The sequence below is a fragment of the Magnolia sinica genome, chromosome 15 (genome assembly GCF_029962835.1).
Source record: "Magnolia sinica isolate HGM2019 chromosome 15, MsV1, whole genome shotgun sequence".
Taxonomy (NCBI): Eukaryota; Viridiplantae; Streptophyta; class Magnoliopsida; order Magnoliales; family Magnoliaceae; genus Magnolia; species Magnolia sinica.
Window position 1 is genome coordinate 24,560,627 of NC_080587.1, and position 23,818 is coordinate 24,584,444.

At 38.9% G+C, this 23,818-nt stretch overlaps 1 protein-coding gene across 5 annotated transcripts in view; it reads left to right on the top strand.

The window, feature by feature from the left end:
• The window catches only part of LOC131228173 (uncharacterized), a 92,485-nt gene that overhangs the window by 7,583 nt on the left and 61,084 nt on the right, over window positions 1–23,818 (top strand). For 3 of the 5 annotated variants that reach the window (XR_009162742.1, XM_058224023.1, XM_058224020.1), the window contains exons 3-4: window positions 48–140; window positions 1,369–1,443. The exons of 1 other annotated variant lie outside the window; for it this stretch is intronic. Coding sequence is in view for 3 of the 4 variants with exons in the window: in XM_058224023.1 (XP_058080006.1) it covers window positions 48–140; window positions 1,369–1,443 (168 nt within the window). In the remaining variant the exon portion in view is untranslated. The remainder of the gene's footprint in view (window positions 1–47; window positions 141–1,368; window positions 1,444–23,818) is intronic. One more of the 5 variants, XM_058224021.1, reaches the window with a different exon arrangement.

The following is a 23,818-nucleotide window of genomic DNA, read 5'->3' on the forward strand; positions in this document are numbered from 1 at the left end:
TACCTATATACTCTCTTACAATGCTCAAATGCTATTAAATTTTATAGGTAGGTGCAGGTATCCTTGCTATCCCTGCTGTTACGCAAGAAGCTGGATTTCTAGCCTCTTCAATCACATGCATTCTTTGCTGGATGTATATGGTAAAAGTCAAAGCTTGGATGCATTTATATAGTGATCCTATTTGGAACAAATTGACAGTAATGGCCTGGGCAATGTCACCTATCACACACACGTGGGATGTTCACCTATAAGGCATACTGCATGTCACTTCTGTAAAACATCATAACATGCGCAAAAGGTGGGCTATGAATGTCACCCAGTGCAAAAATTAGGCTGGTTGACTCATCAGGTGGGCTATGCAGTACACAAACAATGGAAGCTTAAATCATAGGTGCTGAACGTTTGATTCCGCAAACATGTTTGCTCCCCTAGTGGGTGGACTGTGGACCTGTAGGGTTTTGCTGTAAGTGATATTAATGGCAGGGTCACCTTAGCTTGATTTAGATGCTGTACACATGTCCTGTGTGAATGAATGCATTGTAATGGGAAGTTCACATGCAGTGCATTCTAGCTGAACGGTCCTCTCTGAGAGAGGCAGGGAGGGACTGGGCAGCCTTATGATGTTGAGTCAGACCATTAGGCTGATCCACTCATTAGGCGGATCCATGTGATCTGTCTATGGTCCATTTATGAGCCTTGTGGTGACTGAATGGTTCAGGTCACCACACACATGCCACATTGGTGCGTAAAGTGGGAGGACAGATTTAATCCTCCTGGATTTATTGGATCTCCTCCCATATACAGATATATAGGGCAATGATCCTGTGCAACTCATTTTCACTGTACTATAATATAAATGAGATCTTTTTAGTATGTGGATTGCCCAATCATTGGTGTTGGCCACCCATTTGGTCCAACCTACTCTTCTTGGGTCATCAAGTCAAAACCATATAAATTGGATGATCCTATCCATCCGTTCATGCCTTTAAAATGCATGGTCTGGAGAGCTTCTAACAAAACAAATCATCAACATCGATAGTCAATGCGGTCGACCACATCTTGGATTGCTTGTTTCTCAAGAATTACTTCGACCTGACAATCATAACTATTTGATAGGTGGCTTGAGAAATAAAAGGTATAATAAAAAGCATCGTTCAGGGCTTTTTCTCATTTCTTTCCTTTTCTCTTCATCTTGTGTTTCTCGAGATGATTTCTCATCATCTTGTTCCATAGCTTTGGCATTTATTGTCTTCTCCTCTAGACATCAAGAGGTTTAATTAGCCATCCCCTATTCTCTTCATCAGATTGATTGTTTTATTGCTGAAATGAAATGTCACAGTATCCCTAAACCAGTCAATTTCAATGCAGGTTGTGACAGGATTACTGATTGCTGAAGTAAATGTTAACACAATGTGCGAACTTGGTTCTGGTGGTGTCTCATTGGTAATTGCATTATATATATTTTTTATCTAGAGGTTGCTTCCATTCTATTGCCATTGCAAGGCTTAGCTCTCAAGTTGCATCTTTAGTTGCACAAACGTGAAGGGAAGTGCCTGCAGATTCAGTTGCTGGACCAGGGAAGTGTCTGGTTCAAAATGTTAGCAAGCATAAATAGATAGGAAATGGGAGTGGGTGGTACAGGGTATGATTTAAAGCAGGAGCGGCACCCATGTTGTTTGTTCCTCACATATCTTGTACAATCCTTTGCTTAAAGAAAATTCCTAATTCATGCACATGTGCACACAATTCTAGAAATTCCATGTGTGCACACACCATCTTAGAAAAAAAGGTGATCCTATTTGACCATTCCATTGAAATGCTACAAAATTGAAGCTTCTTACGCAAGCTTAAGGTTGTGGAATTGGACTGCTCAGAGTGACTTGTGATGTTTTACGCTAGGAAGTACTATGCACAAAAGCCTATTTGAAGTTTTTCTTTCCATGATCTATGTGGCAAGTGTACATTGCATTATTATTTTTTATTAAATTGGTTAGGTAGTGCCTTGAGCACTTGGGAAAATAGTCTAAAAGCATTGTAAAATGGAAAAATAAAATAAAAATACATGTTAGCTTGGTTGCAAGATGCCTAAATGCATAATGGAATAACTAGACAACCAAACCTAATTGTAACTTGATGCATAGGGTGTGTTTCAATTAAATGTATAAGTTGGTAGGTTGATTCCCATTAAATCCAAAGCTTGTTGCTTGGAGCTCAACATTGATAGCTCCTTGGGCAACCCAAAGGCTTCTAGTATAGGAGATTAGGAGCTATCTTGAAGGATGAGTACAATAGAATTAAGTTCTCTTTTGTGGGGCCGGTGTGGACTGAAAATCAAATAGAGTGGAACTTGTTGGCTATTAAAGTTGTGTCGGAATCAAGAATTATAGAGGGGTGGATGGCCTATCGATGGTAGAGGGGGACTTGTTCATGGTAATATCTTGGGCATTAGGAAGGAGTGCCTCTCCTTGGAATTGAGCCTTTATTTCAAAAGATCCAAGGATGCAGACACTATTGATGGAAATCAACTAGCATGAGGTCCTTATAGAGGTTAATTGTATCAGAGAAGCTAGCAAAGGAAGGGGGCTATAGATCTTCTCTTTGTAGGACTCTTATACATTGGCTTGATGGATTTTGTATCTATTCTTGATCTTCGTCAATAAATTATTTTTGTTACTGGTAGATTATAATCATCTACAAGCACGGTGTAGCATAAAGGCCATTACGAGGCCATAAAGGCCATTGCATAAAAGTAATTGTGGCAACCGTTACACGTTATGGGGTTGTAACGGCCATAACTGTTGAAGTTGCAAACCAAAACCCATGTCCCAGCAACAACCGGTGACTGTTGAACTCCCAATGCAGCAACAACAGTTCTCAAGGAGCTGTTTTGGAAGATGCAAAGCCTGTGTAGGTTTGTAGAAATATTAAATGTTGGAAGCACCTTGTAGGGGTGTTGCAGTCTTTTCACATTTCGTGCAAATGTCTATATAAAAAAGGTTTGTGCATCCAGTTACAGTAAGGGTGAAGAAGTGTGGAGTTTTCATATTCATGGTGAGATGCTTCGGCATAGTTGGATTGTTCATCATGATCCACTTTACTCCAACAGTCAGAGGCATAGTGGCCAATCTTGCCGCAATTGTGGCATTGTACATATCTTGTGTTTCCATGACTACGCATGGATTTTTCTCTACCAATTCCTCTTCCGCGGACATTGGTAAATTTTTGTTGATTTTGAACATTGCTTTGATGATATTCACGCCTTCTACCTCTTGCACGATTGCTATTAGTGCGGCCACCTCGAAAATGGGAGCTTCCACGACCACGACCGTTCTTTTGTTCATTTAGAGTCAATCTTGACACCAATTCTTGCTCCAAACTTGTGGAACTAGCAGTCTTTTGTATTATTTGTTCATGAACTTGCAATGATCCCATTAATTCCTCAATGGAGAGCTTTTCAAGATCTTTTGATTCTTCAATGGCCACAACCACATGTTCAAACTTGGTTGTGAGCTGTGTTCAAATTATCTCTAATATTATCTTTATCTTTAGCTTAGCTCAGTGATAACACTGGTGGTGTCAGAAATTCCAGGTATTGGAAATGTATCACTAAGTATTGCCAACGTATCAATAACGTTAATGTAATCGTCAATATTTGCAACTATGTAAATTCTAGGTGTCGCTTGTATTGCCAATGCATAAATATCACTAATGTATTGCCAATATTTTCGACTATGTAAATTGTAGGTAATGCTTGTATCATAAGTGTATTGATGATATTTCGATAATATTGCCAATTTATTAATATCAAAATTTTGTTTATTAGAAAATTTTTTATTTAAATTTTTTTTCTCATGAGCACATGATTGTAGTAGTGTTCAATTTGTCATTGATAATATTGGTAATATTTCGATATTATCAATATTGCAACATATGAGATATTGAGGACACAATCTTTCGTTTCCTTTCCAATTGTTGATGATTTCTTGGTGAAATATTATGTGTTGTTGATATTTTGCAATATCGATGGATGTTTGGATGGAAGGTTGGATGGTTAAATAGGCCGGAGGGGATGGTTGGATTGATTTCTTACAACAACATATGCTTTTAAGGCCCCATTAAATGGAAACCTGTTATGTATGCGTTCCTTTTACAATTTTTTTTTTCTTCTAAATTTGCAAATACGTACATTTTAACATCTCCTAAAGTTTTGTTGAAAATTCCACTGCTTTTCCTATGTTTCCCCAGCATTTCTGCTTATCAACAATATTATCGGCGATATCGAGATATTGTTTTCATATCCCTGGCCAACAAAACTTGTAGCAAAACCGATACTTCAAACATTGGTTGTGAGGGATCGAAGCACCTTTTCAACTACACGAATGTTTTCGATCTTTTCACCATTTCTTTTTGAGTTATTCACGACTACAAGTAATCTTGAAAAATAGTTGTAAATGCTCTCATCTTCCTTCATGTGTGCGGCTTCGAATTCGGCTCTAAGAGATTGTAGGCGAACCCATTTCACACGATCAATGCCTTTGAAGATGGTGCTAAGGATCTCCTAAGCTTGCTTGCTTGATGTTGCTTTGGCAATCTTTTCAAAGGTTAATTCATCCAACCCTTGATAGAGAAGGAACAAAGCCTTCTTGTCTTTCTTCCTTTGATCTTTAATGGCGGTCTTTTCCTCATTGGTGAAGGCGACTTCTTCCTCCGTAGTGTGTTCTATATACCCATTGGTGACGATCTCCCATAGATCTTGCGACCCGAACATCACCTTCATTTAGATGCACTAATTTTCGTAGTTGTCATTTGACAACTTAGGAACCTGTGGCTGGATTGTGGTGGCCATCTTTACACAAACAAGCTCTTTATGGGTCAGACGAATTGGCTTTACTAAGCCTCAAGACGACCCAGACAATATGATTTTTGGAGAAGGAAGGGAGAGAGATGGAATGAAATTCTGATTTTTCCTGAACTTATTAAACAGATTTTTCTGAAGGAAAAAACTTACTGTTCTTGGCTGAAAACTGTTGCCGACTTTAACCAGGGAACCCTAGGAAAAAAAGCTGCAGCTCTGATACCAGTTTGTTGATTGTACAAACCAAATTTATTTGCTTCAAGAAAAATTTATTGGATTTATAAAGCCTCAAGACAACTCAGAAAATCTGATTTTTGGAGAAGGAAGGAAGAGAGAAAAAAAACAAATAGAAACTTATTTTCTTAACTTTCAAACTGTTTTACTGGACTGAACTTTCTATACAGATTTGATGTTGTTGTGGTTTTCAGCTTCTTCACTCTTACTGTAACCGGATACATAAGACCCTTTATATAGACATTTGCATGAAATATGAAAAGACTACAACACCCCTACTAGGTACTTCCAATATTTAATATTTCTAGAAACCTACACAGGCAAGTGTGATCGGCCGGACGTGTGGTATCTCGACACCGATGCGAGCAATTATATGAGTGGCAACAAAGAACTCTTTGTGGAACTCACAAAAGATGTTCGTGGCAATGTGAGTTTCGGTGATCATCAAAGGTACCCATGCAAGGATAAGGAAAATTCAAAATTTATCAAAAGAATGGCAATTCAAATTACATCTCCAATGTGTATTACGTATCAAACATGAAAAGTAACATACTCTGTATCGGCCAACTCATTGAAAAAGGGTATGTCATACACATGGAGAACTCTCTTTCCTTGAGAGATGCACATGGGAGACTTATTGCTCAAGTCCAAATGGCAAAGAATCGCATGTTCCCACTCCATATCAACACAAAACTTGAGAAGTGTCTCTATGGTCTTGCAATGAATGAATCATGGAGATGGCATCTTCGCTTTGGGCATCTCCATTTCAATGGCTCGAAGCTTTTGTCTTCATCAAGCATGGTACATGGCTTGCCAGCCATGAAAGATCCAAAAAATGTGTGCGAGGCATGCACACTTAACAAGCAACAAAGAAACTCATTCCCAAGTGAAGTGTCACGAAGAGCAAAAGAGTCATTGCAATTGGTTCACACGGACATCTGTGGACCATTTGAAACACCTTCTCTTGAAGGTAATAAATACTTTATTACGTTCATTGATGATTTTAGTAGAAGGCTATGGGTGTACTATATTAAAGAAAAATATGTTGCTTTCACTATCTTCAAGAATTTCAAAGCTCATGTTGAAACTGAAAGTGGATTCAAAATCAAAGTTCTCAGATCTGACAGAGGTGGGGAGTACATCTCAAATGCTTTTGGAGGCTATTGCAGGGAACAAGGCATCAATCAACAGTTCACAGCTGCCTACACGCCACAACAAAATGGCATAGTGGAACGGAAAAACCGCACCATACTCGACATGACGAGGACCACGATGAAAGAAAAAGGACTGTCAAATAATTTCTGGGAAGAGGCAGTTACTTGTATTGCCTATCTACTCAATCGGTGCCCTACGAGGATCCTTGCTCTTGCTCGGGTGGTAGACTCTCGGGAGTTTCAACACCTGGTCAAGGGTTCGAGTATCCATAGGTGGTGAAAGCCCACTAGGCATGAGTGTGTGGGGTGTGTGTGCGTGTGCAAAAAAATAAAATAAAATAAAAAATAAAAAATCAGTGCCCTACGAAAAGTGTCAGGAACATGACACCACAGGAGGCATGGAGCGGCTACAAACCAACCATGGTGCACCTAAGAATCTTTGGGTGTGTTGCATATGCTCAAGTTCCAGAGGCAAGAAGAAAGAAGCTCGATGATCGTGGCGAGAAGTGCGTCTTCATTGAATATAGTGAAGTATCCAAAGCTTACAAGCTCTACAATCCACTAACCAACAAAGTAGTGGTAAGTAGAGGTGTGGTTTTCAGTGAGGAAGATGAATGGAAATGGAATGAAGAAGGAACTTTTAAAGAAAACCGGTTCGAGGCAGAAGAACAAGAAGAAAAGCTTGAAAGTCAGGAGCAGACAACTATAACTCCCTCTTCAGCCACATCATCAGTACATAGAAGTCCAGAAGGACAACTCATATCTCTAAGAAGTACCTCATCAGCCCGAAGTTCTGCCAGCTCCTCCTCATCCATGATTCCTATCAAAATGAGGAGTTTAGAAGAAATCTATGAACAAACAGAAGAAGTCAATCTTTTATGCCTGTATGGAGATCATGAGCCCCTTATATTCTATGAAGTTGTAAAAGAACAATGCTGGATAATTGCCATGAAAGAAGAAATTTATGCCATTGAGAAAAATGACACTTGGGAGCTGACTTCGCTTCCTCAAGGCCAAAGAACTATTGGTGTCAAATGGGTGTACAAGATCAAGCGTACAACCGATGGAAAGATTGATTGCTATAAAGTAAGGCTTGTGGCTAAAGGCTACAAACAAAAGTATGGCGTGGACTGAAGAAGTTTTTGCTTCAGTTGCTCGACTTGACACCATAAGGATGATAATCTCTCTTGCTGCTTATCACAGTTGGAAAATCTACCAACTGGATGTGAAGTCTGCATTCCTGAATGGAATACTTGAAGAAGAGGTTTATGTTAACCAACCTGATGGCTTCATTGTAAAAGGAGAAGAGCACAAGGTATATCGTTTGAAGAAAGCCTTATATGGGTTAAAGGGTTAAAGCAGGCCCCACGTGCTTGGAATGCACGTATTGACAACTATCTTCAAAGAAATGGCTTCGCCAAATGTCCATCTGAGCTACAGTCTATATCAAGAAGAATTCTCATAGCCTGCCTATATGTTGATGACTTATTGTTCACAGGGAACAATCAGCAGATGTTCCATGAATTCAAGCAAGCTATGTTCAAGGAATTCAAGATGATTGATGGTGGACTTGTGACCTTCTTGTTAGGCATCGAGGTGAAACGACAACTTGACGGCATCTTTATATCACAAAAAAGATATGCAAAAGAACTACTTGAAAAGTTCAAAATGGCCGACTGTAATGATGTGAATACACTCGTATCAACGAACTTGAAATTGACAAAAGAAGGAAGAAGCGTGAACTCGACCATTTTCAAGAGTCTGATTGGAAGCCTCAGGTACCTCACAATCATAAGGCCGGATATTGTCTACAGTGTTGGGCTTCTAAACAGATACACAGAAGCGCCAAATGAATCACACTGGCTCGCTGTAAAAAGAATTCTCAGGTATATCAAAGGGTCTATAGAATTTAGTCTCTTTTATCCATACAATGATGAAGCGAAGCTATATGGATACTCAGGCAGTGATTGGGGAGGTGATCAAGATGAAAGGAAAAGCACCACAAGATATGTTTTCTATCTCAGGTCGATGACATTCACATAGAACTCAAAGAAACAAAGCGTCGTCGCTTTGTCTACATGTGAAGTTGAATATGTGGCAGCATCGTCCACCGTTTGTGAAGCAATCTGGTTGAAGAACTTGCTAAAAGAGCTAAAGCATCCTCAAGAAGAATCCACGGTCTTATACGTGGATAACAAGTCTGCAATCGAGCTAGTAAAAAATCCAGTGCAACATGGAAGGAGCAAACACATCGATACCGGATATCATTTTCTAAGAGATCATGTAAAGTAGAAAACAGTAAAGCTAGAGTATTGTCATACTACTGAACAAGTGGCAGATATTTTCACCAAGGCATTGCCGGCAGAAGCATTTCGACAACTAAGGGAGAAACTCAGAATGAAACCACTTTTGGTTTGGTTTAAAGGGGAGCATTGGAGTTGCAAATCAAAACCCATTTCGCAGCAACAGCCGGTGACTATTGAACTCCCAATGCAGCAGTAACATTTCTCAAGGAGCTATTTTGGAAGATGCAAAGCCTGTGTTGGTTTTTAGAAATATTAAATGTTGGAAGCACCTAGTAGGGTTGTTGTAGTCTTTTCACATTTCATGCAAATGTCTATATAAAGGGTCTTGTGTATCCGGTTACATTTTGGGTGAAGAAGTTGAAAACCATAGCAACATCAAATCTGTACAGAAAGTTCAGTCTAGTAAAACAGTTTGAAAGTTCAAAAAATAAGTTTCTGTTTTTTTTTTTTTTTTTTTTAATTTTTTAAATTTACTTCTCTTCATTCCTTCTCCAGAAATCAGATTTTTTGAGTTGTCTTTGAGTTGTCTTGAGGCTTTATAATGCCAATAATTCTATCTTCTTGAAGCAAATAAATTTATTTTGTACAGCCAACAGTAACAACTGTTATGGGAAAAAGAACCTATAACCGCAATGACAACCGTTATGGAAAAAAGAACCTATAACCACCATTAACGGCCCGTTATGCCCCTTGTAAAGGTTGTAACAGCCGTTATCGAAAAAATAACCTATAACCGTCATTAATGGCCTACTATGCCCCTCGTAAAGGCCATAACAACCCTGTAATGGTCTGTTAAGAGGCAAAGATAGATTTTTATGATTTTTTCTTTATGTTATGGGATAAAAACAAGTTTTTTGGTTTTTTTTTTTTTTAAATAAATTAAAAAAGAGACAGTAACAACCGTTATGACCTGTATCGTAAAGGTAACAGTGTTGACCGCTATGGCCACCATTATTGTTACGAAATACCTTGTCTGCAAGAGTTTTGTGTCACCTTCAAAAAAAAAAAAAAAGAAAGAAAGAAAGAAAAACAAAACAAAAAGAAAAAAAAAGAGTTCTGCATCACTTCCACTAATTATGTAGATATGCTAAAATTTGAAAGATTATGATGAGATTTATTGTATTCTAAAATTTTAATCGTAAGTTTGATCAACTGTCAATCCTTGTTGACTGATCCATGTTAAGTGCAATCCATTAATTATTAAAGAAAAGTTACTACTTTCAAATGTTTTAACACCTCGTTTGGCACCCTGGATTTGGTGGTAAATGGGTGTATTTTAAATCCAAATACCTGCATTTTGTGTTTGACAATCTTGGATTTGGAGGTAAATGGAATTAGAGGTATTTCAAATATACCTTTTTGGTGTATTTTGAAATCTCAGCAAAATATTGGGATTCCCGCGAAATTCAAAGGAAATGCCTTTTTTGCCTCCTTTTAAAGGGCAGGAGAATCACAAATGTAACAAAAGTGTCACTAGGCTACTAATCCACTGGACACATGACAAGCTGATGATACCCCAAAACAATCCAATTATCGGCTGTAACACTAAAATCACATCAATAGAATGATTTGAACTATCCAAACGTTGGACATCTAAATGGATAATTAGAAAACGTTGGTGAGTTGCTTGTTTGTGATCCTTACATTTGTGGCTCACCCAAGGCTTGAAATTTCCTCTTTTTTGGCCAAAGTATATATTTTAATGGGTTTATTACAATCATTCTATCAAATATCACACACATACACACACAAAAATTTGGGATATGAAAGCTGATTTAGTTCATCAAATCTAAGTCCTATGAATATATTGGAGAATTCCAATGCTCTCTAGATACAGGCTTCCAAATGGAAGATTTGGATTCCAGTGCATTTCAACCAAACACACATGAGGATTGAGAATCACATTGATTCCAATGTAATTGCGATTTGGATTCCAATGCATTCCAAATCCAAGCTCCCAAACGGGCCCTAAGTAGAAGCTTGATAGATCCAAATGTTTGAAAATTGTAGGGACATGTCTACTATATTGAAAATTGATTTTCCCTGCAAGTTTCATGTATATTAGACTAAATGAGATCTGAAGGGTTACTCATTTAAGAACTCTACGTTTACACTATGACTAGCCTTATGAGAACTGCCAGCGCTGTTGTCGCCATTGCCATCTCCTCTCTTGCTACTCCCATCACCTTGTCATTGTTGTCACCTCCATTAGATGTGGATAAAGTCTCGTCATCATCGCCATCACTCTAGGTTAGGCCATGCGATCCCCTCTGTGAAGCTAATGTCTCATGGCCCTCATTCCAAGGTTTTGGGCTCCTCATCAACATGTTAATAGAGTCAACTTAAGACTCCACATCAACCATAACCTCGTCGATGTCAATGCCCATACCTATTGCCCCTCTTAACCAGTGTTTTAAATATCGACGATATCAACCGATATATCCCACGATATATCTTGTATCCCACCCATGCGATACGAAACGCACGGGTAGTGCTGATATATCCCACCTATTCGATCTAGTGAGCATTTTTTATTTTCGATTCATGTTTTTGTTGTAAATCACGTTAAACTAGTGTCAAATTGTTACAAATATATTATTCTTCATATTTTCCATTAAAAATCATGCATTTGGAACTTCGATTTTGAGATTTAGGAAAGATGGGTCAAGTTGTGGAAAATTGAGAAAAATCAAAATTTCTCAATTTCTCGCAAATCAGTTACAATCTTTGTATCCAAACACAAAATTAAACATGTATGTAACCTGATCTAGTGATTCTTCTTTTGCTTTTGAATGTATTGTTTGTGTTTCCATACATGTCTTCTTACATTTATAAATTATATGAATAGACTTTGAATATACTTACATCAGTTCAGTTGGAAAGCGCATATATTAGGACCCTATACAAAGGAAACCCTTATTATGTGCATTTTTTTTTGCAATGTTTTGATTTCTAAGTGTGTATTGATGTCTTTTTCAACAATCTTTAAAGTTTCATTGAAAATTTTGACCAATTTCCCAATGTCCCCATGTTTCCCAACAATGGTGATACATTACGCGATACAACTAATATATCCCATACGATAACTGATATGTATCCGTATCCCAAGGGTGCGATACATTATGCGACAACGATATTTAAAGCATTGCTCTTAACTATGTTCTTATTAGGACGTTGATCTTCTTCATCCAAGTCAACAGACTTAACTCACTTGCAAAGTGGGTAATCCTCACCCTCACCCTCACCCTCATCCTCATCCAACGTTGTCAAATGTGGTTGCATATGCACATATGTGATCGCATATGCCATACGCCATGGCATACTTTATTATGCGATCCCATATTGCCCAACAGGCCTTTATTTATTTATTTATTTATTTTTGCAATTTTGGTCACTTTTTGCCTATAAATAGGCAAGTCCCCTCCATTTTCACTATTCTCTACTCTAAAGCTTAAAATCTCTCACTCTGTCTTTCTTTATCCCTCGCTCTTTTACCATCTATCTATTTATGTTTGAAGTCTTTAATAATTAATTCTCTCTTAATGTAGCTTGTAAATTGTTTTTGTTAAAATTTATGTAAATATAATATAAGTAATTAACTATATAACTTAATGAAACACTCAAATTACAATGAAATAAGTAAAATAAGTTATCCAATCACTTTTACTAAATAGGCAAAATTTCCCTAATTTTTTAGAATTTTTTTAAAAGATTTTTTTTCCCCCTTCAAATTTTCCCTTTTTCATTTTTTAATTTGTCTAAAAAAAAAAAAAGCGATCACATTTGCAAACAACATTTGTTGATCACATGCAATCGCATATTCGATTCGACAACATTGCCCCATCAATGATGCATCTCCACTAATGTCCATTAGGTTCAAGTTGTATTATTTGCCTATTGTTGCCTCTATTACAACTTCATATTATAGTGGTAGAAAACAAGTTTTTGGAGCTTTTTATACCCAAATTTGTTCCTCTTAATGGTGTGGACGAGTGATCACAATCTCTAGTTCCTCTCGCACAACAATGACAAAACAATCTTGGATACTAAATGAATCGCTAGTAACAGAATGGTAAGAACCTCAATAGTATACATTGACCACCACTCGCTAATTTATCATACATATATGTTAGTTTAAGTTAGTAACATAGGTTTGGTGCTTAGTAATAGTGTAAAAATAGCAACTAACTTTTTTTTTTTTTTGAACGAGTAAATAATAACCAACTTGTAAGTCATAAATGAGCATTGCACTCGCATGGCAACATTGTCGCCCTCAATGCCCTTGCAACCTCAGACGAGCATGAGCCTTTTGCATTTCTAAACTGCACTATTTGTTGAGTAAAAGTAGAACTATGTGATAATAATCTATGTGCTACTTGATATGTTACACAGATATGCTATAAGGTGCATAACCTCATTCCTGAATTATGCTTTCCCCATCGACATCAAGAATAGTTTTGCATAAACATCATGAAGGGCCATTTTTAAGTCATTATCTTCTCAGAGGTTATGCTTGTAGTGTTACTTGAGGTTTGGGAAGTATGTCAAAACCCAATCAAAATTGAATTAGCAAATAATAACATAAATGGTGGCTGTGAATGCCTACTATAATATGTTGGAAGGATTAAAAACTAACAGTAAGAACATACTAGCCATGTGAAGTTGGTGCTCAGGGTATTATACCATTGATCTTTTAAGATTTTTGTACTCATTTATAAGATTAAGGGGCTGCAATCTTTACGGCCTCATTCATGAGCTGTATCATCTCATACATCGACCCTGTCAATGGTTATGTCTTGTTGTTCACCACCCTCACTGCTCTATAAATTGACTCAAGGATGGCAACCACCCTATCCAAGAATGCATTGCTCATCACCATTTCTTCAACCCTTAGTGTCATCTGAGTACGGTTCTGATTCCAACTATAATAGTGGGGGGAGTTGAAGAGGTTTCTCAATCTGGCCTGTGCTTGGTTAGGTTCTCTAGCGCAACAAAGTTTGTGGCGAATTGTGTCGCTCCTGGCCGAACTATGACCTTTCGACTCCATGTGCACATCTCAACCAACAAAGTATTGCCATATATGAAAATTTTCATCTCCTCACATCCTCAATCACACCTCTCATTGCTGGCATCTCCCTATTGCCTGGAGCGCTAGGTCTATGCAGTGAGCCACACACTGGGTCCAACAGAATTGTACTTGCTCATCAACTACTTCTGGGACTTCACAAAGTCACCACCATTGTCTGTCCAATCTGGACAACATTCTTCACCTCAACTCCTGTATCATCTCCTTCACCTCAACTCCTGTATCATCTCCTCCATTTATTTTTCAACCCAACTCCTGTACCACATCCTTCATTAGTCCATATGTGTAGTTTGCGTCCTTTTTTCTGTTGGACACATACATGAACGTCAAAATTTTGTCCTCCTACATTACACTTAATATCCTCAAAATTCAAGAGAGTTTTGTGGGTCTGAAATTGGTTACAATGTGCCCCTCCCTAATCAGTGGATCTTCAAAGGATCAAATGGGAAAGACGTTTCTCCAAGCAGCCTTGCTATGCAATTCCAACCGCAATTTTCCAATAAAGAGATCAGTTCAACAGATAAACAAAGACCATCCACCAAACTAGTGCCACCAGGATGGAGCTGTAAGCAATGAATGCTGTTACCCCAATACCAACATAAAGACATTAACACAAGCAGCATGATAAGCTGATACAACCTGATGTCCCTCACATAGCAATAGTTAAGAGCATATCGTAAAAATGATTTGATGTGAGAAGTCTCTCTAGGAGCATCCCCTAGCCCCAGATTCTTATTATGGTGATCAAACAATAGTGCCTTTCCTTTGACACTGATGGAGCTCCTCAAGATTGAAGTCTTTGTGGCTTAACAGGTTCGGCATCTACTACGAAAGAGAGAATCCCCTTCAGATAACCACACCTCTGCTAGGCAGTGTGTGGAATGGCTGACAGCAGACCTTTTAGGATATATAATCCAAGTCGAGAGTGGAGTTACAGGAACAATTGTCTGATGGAAAACAACTTTCACGTTTCAGAGAGTACTTTTTTCCTTTGAGAATTCCTCATTCCCTTTCATGTGAATTCCCCAGCGGCAAATAACAACTTGTGGGGCCCTATCCATTCCATCTCTCGAGCCAAGTTTTTATAAACATGGCAGCTATTCTTTTGATAATGATGTTTGTTCACTGCATTATCCCGTACTGAGTCATCCATTAGATGAATTGAATAATTCTTTCCTTCGTTGCATGAACTTTCCACCCAAGTGGTGCTCCCACTTTCAATTGTTCTTCCTAGTAAACTTGCTAACAGTGGAAAAAAGACACTTCTCTGCTGCCACACCCGATGTGATGGGGACATCATGCACACGCCCCCCACCCTACACACATATTCAAGGAGGAGGAGGGCCCCACTTTCAATCTGGATCGACGATGACATCTTTGGAGGGCCTCACAGTTAGGGGCTGTGCTATGGGGCTTTGGAGTGGACCCGATCATCACATAGATTCTACCATCGGATCTCATGATCGTGGCCCACTACCTTAGATGATCTAGGATTTGGAGTTTTTGCTATTCTCGTTTTTAGAAACATCATGAACGGCTTTGATTGTGTAGATTAGTTATTATTTTATTTACTTCAGCTAGTATTAGTGTGTGCATATGGCCCAAGGGTAAAGTTGTCTTTTGGGGTTTAGGGTTTTCTTATAAATAAGCAACCCCATGTAGGTATTCTCAATGAAGTTTATGAATAAAAATTCCGCGTTTGCTTTTTCTCTATCTCTTTGGGTTGAAGAATCGAATTGGGTGTGAAACCCTCCCTTCCTCGAAGGGCCAACTACCGTGGTGCGAAGCCACAACCATCCCAAATCATCCCCACTTCTTTAAACCCCACATCCATCATCCTCTACATCCCTTCCACCTTCAGATTCACCCTCTTTCGTATCCAAGTTCTATCGTATAACAGTGCATAAACAGATTTTCAGATTCTGGCCCATTCGAGTGGCTGAAACTTCGGCGGAGCACCACGCACAAACTGTGCATCAGATCGACACGAAATTTGGCATGGAGGCAGTCCTACCCTAGCCGATCCTAGCCTAGGAGTCGCTTTTCGACTTTGTGAGCCCCACACACGTGCGCCCAGGGCCAGCTGCTGTCCACGCATGTGGCTCATCTTAGGTTCTATTTTTCCTCTATTTTCCTCCTCTTTAGACTTAAATCCAGATCCTTAACCCTAAAGAATCCCAAATCCCAATTATCCCCAAATTTGAGCCCTAGATTTTCCCTCGAATTGAAACATGGTGAATCTCTTGAATTAGGGAACAACCCTTTGTAAGAATGGATGAATCTTACACTCCTTTGGGCTTGTTTGGTTTATAATTTTATTTAATCTAGCCCTAAACTTGTGTAGGCTTTCACCCCGATAGATTCTCCTTTTTGAATATTTGATTGTATGTAGGATGTGGAATTTTGTGATTGTTTAAAATTGGTATAATCTAAAGCTTGAACTCTTGCATGTCATATTTAATTTTATGTCCTGCATCAAATTTGATATCAAAGCTTAGCTTTTTTATAGGGGAATGCATTGCACGTTTGTGGTTCAGTTTATTTATATCCATTATGCATCAAGTCTCCTCATATAGAGTTGTTTAGGACCCATAATTCACAATATGGGCTGCTGAATTTTCTGTTGTCAGAAAATCTACAAATTTCATGATTGAATTTTCTGTTAACAAATTATTTGGGCAGTTATATTGCTGGAATTTTAGTAGCGTTGTGTGATTTCCTTCATATAGAGTCCTATAGGATCATTTAGTCCCATTTAGACGCATTTAGTTGCATTAGAGGGTCTTTGAGTTGAGTAAGTAGTTGTATGCCTCCACACGTACTGGTCGTGGTTTTGGTTTGCACCCTACGCTAAACATGGAGCAATTGCAAGAGTCAATGAACAACATAACCCGGCAGTTTGAGTCTTTGGGTAGGCGCTTGGAACAACGTATTGACCAACGCTTAGATCAGCTTAATGTGCGCGTTACCCAACTAGAGAAGAAATGGTCATGGGCACACACCCGTGCACCCACCCCGCGAGAGGCATTATGATCATTATGACTCAGATGTGCAACTCCTCAAAGGAGTTAGAGTAGAGGCCCATACGTTTAATGGTCACTTGGACACTAAAGCTTTTCTAGATTGGTTGGCGGACATGGGCCACTATTTTGAGTGGTACGACATCTCAGATGCTCGTCGAGTCTGATTTGCCAAGATGAAGCTTGTGGGCCAAGCAAAGAGGTTTTGGGCTACTGTGGAGCGAAAGAAAGAAAGGTTGAGGGAGCCCCCAATAGTCCATTGTGGAGAAATGAAAGAAATTCTGAAGGAGTACCTCTCTTTCTCTTATCACTTGAAGTTGGTTGAAGATTGGTAGTCTCTTCAACAAGGTTCCGTGAGTGTGGCTGAATACATTGAGAAGTTCGAAGAGTACTTGACCCTACTTGACCCGGTGTGAAGTTGAAGAGGATCCCGTACTCTCTTGCTCGATTTAAGACGGGCCTCCGTTTTGACATTAGGAGAGAGTTGCTCGTCAAGGACATAGACACTCTTGAACAGATGTATTAAGTAGTGTTGAAGGTCGAGCAATACCTCAAAGCATTTGTGGGAAGGTGGTTTAAGTCTCGTGATTCTGGCGCTAAGGCCAACCCTTCTGGGGCTAAGCCTAGCACTGGATATCAATACAAGCCTCCCAGTAGTTCTCAGTCTAGGCCCAAGGATGATAAGGGTAAAGGAGTTGTCAGGTCTAGCTCACGCAGAAGCGATGCAACTAGGTGTTTTAGATGTCAGGGGTTTGGTCACTTTGCCCATCAGTGTGATACGAAAGAAGGCACCCAGGTGTTCCTTATTGATGGGCAAGTAGAAGTAGTGCCCCCCGGAAAGTGACGGTGAGGAGGGAGAATATGAGCCAGCAGATACCCCTAGTGATGAAGAAGTGTAACGCCCTGAAAATCGGGGGTCGAGCAAAGCTCTACTCCCGAGTTCCAACGCATCACTTATGCAACATAGATAATGATGATTGAATGTTGTCCATATTAGTGCATTTAAACATGAGTGAGATTATACTAAAACAACATATCATACTTCAGAGATAATTAAGTTAAGCAAGCGGAAGACTGAATTTAATATAAAAAGTATAGATACGTGTTTCATAACCTTCAGAGTATGATCATGTAGCTAGGCTGAATATATATACAAGTGTTGTTTCAAACTTACAAAATGCTAAAAATGTAAATGTTCAACTAATCCAGTATCCCTGTAATCCCATCGAAGCAGAACAAAGTCAACGAGGACCCGCCTGATAGCTGAACATAGGAGAATTCTTCCTCCTCGTCCATGAAGTCCATTTCAGCTGCATATATTCTGCCATTACCTACAGCTACAACAGAGTCTAGGTGGTGTTTTAAAACACCGTCCCAGGTGGGAATGAGTAGCTAATTCAGTGGTACTATAAAGCAAAGGTTAACATGTTATCAATTCAGTCAAGCAGTAATGATAAAGCAGTACAACAATCATGTCCTAAGTACTCTTGTTAATGTAAGAATGGTATGCGAAAATGATGTATGCCCTTGCCTGCACTCTCTCAGTGACATCATCTCACGATCGCACATGCAACACTCCAAGTAAACGTGCGCTTCCTCGCCAAAGCACCGTGCAATGCGGATGCATGATCGTGTTAACCAAGTTCTTATTTAGGCTTATTCATACAGCAGATTCGGGAAGCTAAGGTACCTCCCTTATATCATTACCCAAACAATGATCCATCTAGGGTCGTCAATCCCAGTCAATCACATACGATAGGCATGTTTCAGGTCGCCACAGAGAGGCTCGTCACCTCAGCGCAGGCCTAGTTTATACTCGAGGTCACTACGGAAAGGCTCGTCACCTTAACGTAGTCCTAGTGTATACTCGAGATCACTACGAGAAAGGTTCGTCACGTTAGCGTAGGCCGACAGCTCGAATACAGTGTCCCATACCACCATATTCGGCTCACGAGTTTGGGTTGCTCACTGGTCACTACGGGGAGGCTCGTCACCCCAACGTAGGCCGACAGCTCGACCACGGTGTCCCATACCACCATGCCTGACTCATGAGTCTTGGTAGATCGTGGTACTAAGGTTAAACAGGCTTTTCACTGGTAAGTTGGTACCTCAGGTCCAAGCAGTTGCGTCCATACAAGTTAAGCATACAATAGGCCAATCGGGTTACTTAACAAGTCCGATTGGTACGAGCGTACATTGAATCAATCGACATGGAGCGCGTAAGCACTCCGCGTGGCCCAACCACTGTCGACAATCAGCGTACGACCCGGATTCCTCGAACTTTCCAAATATGGCGCGACTAGTTCGGCCATTCATCGTAAACCATTACCGATTGCCTGAACTATATCGTAGCCCCAATCACACTCCAAGTAATAGCATTCCCATATAGTAGTCATAACAGGATTTAGCAACCAACTCATGCATTTCAATCATTTAAGCATTTTATAAACATATAGTGAACATGACATCACACATGTACATTTCATACATAAATCATTAAGCCTAATGTAAATTACATGGAGAAATCTATTCGAATCACTAAGGTAATTGAGGATCTCATCCCAACACCTTTAATAAATACGTTTCATCGAACAATTACTCATTCAGGCATTTTATCAAACACCTAGACTACACACTATAACATACATGTAATATATTAGTTATAACCTATATTATGGCGAATCCTTTCACAAAGGAGTTACCACACATACAACAATCATGTATTTTCAATTAACAAGCATGACAAGCACAAATTATAATTCCATATTCATTCAGACATTTCAACAAACACATGGAATGCATTATATTCTACATAATTCATATATATGTGTAAGACGCTGAAAACGTCGTATCTAAGTGCATGTGATAGCAAGCAAGTCAGTCATAAACTATTACTGACATTAAAAGCCTTGAAAACCATAACCTAAACACTTATAGTCCGCGCCTTTTGCCGGTAAACCCGTACTGAGCTCAGTTTGAACACTACGTCTTTGTGTACGGCACAATGACTACCTGAATCACGAAATAGGTTAGCTATTTCGCCGAATCCTCTATTTTGATTAGTAAAACAAGATTAGGGTTAGTATTTCTTACCCAAAAACGGGGTTAAAAGCGACGGTGTAGCGACACGGAAGAGACGATTCAATACGTGGGGCAGTGGGAACGAATCCCGGCTACTAACTCCAGATCTCTCTCACTTCTCCTCACTTTCTCCTCCTCTTTTCTCTCTTGTCTCTCCTAGGGTTAGGAAAATCGTATGGAATGAGAGAGGGGTGGGTTAAGGGTCTTATATAGGCCCAGAACTGGTTCAAATGGCCCCAGGGCCATGGTATACTTAGGTTATAGCTAAAGAGTGGCTGTTTCGGTCCAACGGGGCTCATCTGGAGGCCCATTTCCTGCATACGGTCTAGGGAAAGTTTCTTAACATCGGATCTAGGTCAGGTTAAGATTTCGGTCCGATCGGATCAGTGGATCAACCACGGAGGACTTGTTTCAATTCGACGGTCATCGACACTCGATCAGGGCCACAAGTACACTGACATGTGTTGGAAATTTTTCCTAATCCGAGAGTGTAGTTGGGTCAGAATCTGACGGTCTGAAACCTTAAATTTGGCCTGCAAGCGAACGGCTCAATTCACTTAAGTTTAAGTTCATTTTCTAAAGATATTCGCGTTTCTCACACACTTCACTTGGGGCTCAAGTTGTGCGTTTTTGGACACTATCTGGATTTGATTTTCGAGATGGTTGTCAATCCCAATAAGATGGTCATAACCGTATAGTTTTGCGGTAATCGGACTTTCGACGCGCGGTCCAGGTCCGATACGGAGTTTCAATGTGCTCCCGAGGGTAACTGGGTTTTGAGATTGCTCCTAGGTTTTTAAGTAATGCTGGGTTAGTGATTTTAGTGGTTTTGGGTCTTCTAGTTAGTATAGAAAGTGGTTCAAGCCAAATCCATCAATTATTTAGTTTAGTACTTAACCAAATTTCACCCTAATTACGACAGAATAAGGTCCTAGGATAGTTCTATGCCCCTTTTTGGCACTTTTAGTTATTATATTATTTTAATTATTTTTTTCTAGTAGTTCGTCATCGGGTTCACTTCTTCTCTACCAAATTTCATGAGATTTCGTGTTGTAGAAAAATTCTAAAAATTCTAGAAGCAGCAGCTATTCCAACTAATGATTTTCGGACAGTTGTCACAACGACCTATATTTAATTATATTAAGATTTTTATTTTATTTTTCACTTATTTTTATATGAAACTAGACTTATCAAGCTTTAATCTGGCTTTTGAATCACCTAATTTGAGGTTATAACGAGGGAGATATAACTTTTTGAAGTTGGACGGAAAAACTGCAGAAAACGGCAGGAAACGGGCCGCCCGGCCCGCTGGACGGCAAGGCCTCGCCGACTCGCTGTCCTGTCTGGTGGTAGTTTCACCACCCGATATTTGAAACGGGTGTATCTTTCAATCTGGAATGAGTTACGCGACGTGCAATATATGATTTTGGGGTAGGAGAAGCTACTCTATCCAAATAACCTATTTATTTCGTGAGATTCTAAAAGGTTAATGGTCAAAACCCATTTTATTTATTTATTTACTATTTATAGTAAATTTTAGTTTAAGTATTGTTCTTCATCACTTAAACTTTAGGATTAGTGTCTAATATGAAAGTACTTAGAAAAATTTGAAGAATAAGATGGTGAAAGGTGAGATTTTGAAGGAAATGGGTTAAAAAGGGATTTTGAGACTTTGGGATTGAGTTCTGAGAAGTTAATAAGGTGTTATGATCGATCCAGTGCCTAAGGACGTCCATCGCCAAGTTGGGAAAAATCCGGGACGTTACAATCTACCCCCCTTAAAAATAATTTCGTCCCCGAAATTGGCTAAGGGTAATACGTAAAGATTTTATTATTTCTTTTGCCCAAGTTTTATTGATTTTAAGTTTATATGCATGGTAGGGTGTACACTATCTATGCTAGTCTGGCTCATTTTAGTCTCCCTCCCTTAAAAAATTTTTCGCCTTGCGATTGGCTAAGGCTTTTATTGGGCTCGTATCTAATGAGCACATTTGTAGATATACTGACCTCGACTATTGTAATTCAGCTCGTACCCATTGTTACAAACATTTACCACTTTTGCATAAATAAGATTACAAACATTCTCCACAAATGCAAAAAGTAAACATTCACCACAACACCAAGAGTTATAGTGGTTCGGTGTATACAACAACTGTTCTCAAATAGCCACACCTACTCCACTCCCAATAATCACAACCCACGTGATATTGGCTTTCACTAAAAAACAAGGTTTTCACAAGGTCACTTTAAAACCTTATACAATTGTGATTTTAGAAGGGCTATCACAAAGAAAAACCCCACACTGAGATTTTTTCACAAGGTCACTTTAAAACTTGAGGTTTTCACAAGGTTTTCAAAAGATGGAATATACTTATACCTTACAGAAGTATCTCTTGATGTAGCCTGTAGAACCACTTCTCTTGAAGTAGATTGTTTAATGTCCAATTATATGAATGAGGATTCTAGGTTTTAAACAGATTTTAAATCGATTCAAAGTAAAGGCTACTTGTTTGAATTCCTCAAGATCTTAAAGAAGAGTATCTACTCTCTTTATAGAATAAGATTCATAAAAAGGAGATCAAGGAATTGAGACAAAAAGCTATTAAAGAAATATTAAAAATACCATGCAATATCTTAACAATTATGGGGACTTCTCTCTCTCTTGATGAAGGCTTTTCTCGGCTTGAATCAGTAATTTTGTATTGAGAGAAGGCCTCCATTTATAGGCTAAAAAGTTGTTGCTTCGACTCGTTTAAGGTTTTCTTCGACTCGTCTAAGGATCAACAAATTTTCAAATTTTGAGCACGATCGAATAAAACAGAACTTCAACTGGTCGAAGGCCCTGTTCGACTGGTCGAGGGTGCCAGATTTTAGTTGCTGGACTTCGAGTTGAGCAACCCTCGACTGGTCGAGGAAGTAACGGAAAAATCCATTTTTCTGAGTTTATACTTGGACTGCTCGAAGATTTCTTAGACTGGTCGAGCCACAGCTTAGACTAGTCAAATCTAAGCCTAGACTAGTCGAAGTTAAGCCTATATAAAGCATAAAGATCCATATAAGATAATGTTTTGAAAAGAACTAAGCCTAAGGTCTTTCTAGGGTCTATTATACCTGAAAAGACTGAACATTGAAGTTACTTGAACTTCTCGGAACTTGTTCTTCTACTTGAATCTTCAATAGAGCTTGAAGATGGAGCTTGATCTTCTACTTGAAGTGTAGTAGATCTTGAACTCAGTCATCTTGAGCTTCAATAGATTTTGAACTTTCCAGCTTGATTTACTTCTTGACTTGAACTTCAGTAAAGTCTTGAACTTGGTAGATTTTGAACTATCATGACTTGAAGTAATATCTTGAACTTTCCATCTTGATCCACATTAGACGGACCACTTCTTTAGCTGTTTTGTCTAAATGAAATTTGACAAACAAATGTGTGCTTCATACAATATAGCACTTACAATCTCCCCCTTTGTCAAATTCGTGACAAAACACTTAACATTACAACAAGTAGAGTGACATCTTGAATTCCATGTTGTAGAAGGTGCAGCTTTAATGAATGTGCAATTTTACTCCGCCTCAATGTGAGCTTTTCCCTGTTTTATGACATATACATATATATTTCCAATGCAAAACTCCAACAACCATAAATCAATGTATCAACATTCATAAATCAATATATCAACATTCATATCCTGCGCATCGCATCTTCATTCATTCATTCTACTTATAAAATTAGCAATTCTCTCCCTCTTTTTGTCACAAGATGACAAAGGGAAGACCATTCATGTGATTATAACCAATAAACCACAACAGAATCAATAGAATAATAAGAAGAAAATGCATAGAAACATGTCAATTAAGGAGTTAACAGAATGTCATCAACAAGCATTAAGAGAGTAGTGTTAGAAAGTTATCAACCAACACACACAAAGTATAAAGGTATACAATCCAAAGATAAATGAAAATTTGCCTAATCGGATCCAAAAGAGGATGAAGGAGGTATAGAAGGATCAATCTGGTGAAGTCCTTTTGTAATGCGATGAAAATATTTTTGCATATATTTCATGGAAGCTTTGTGACTTTCA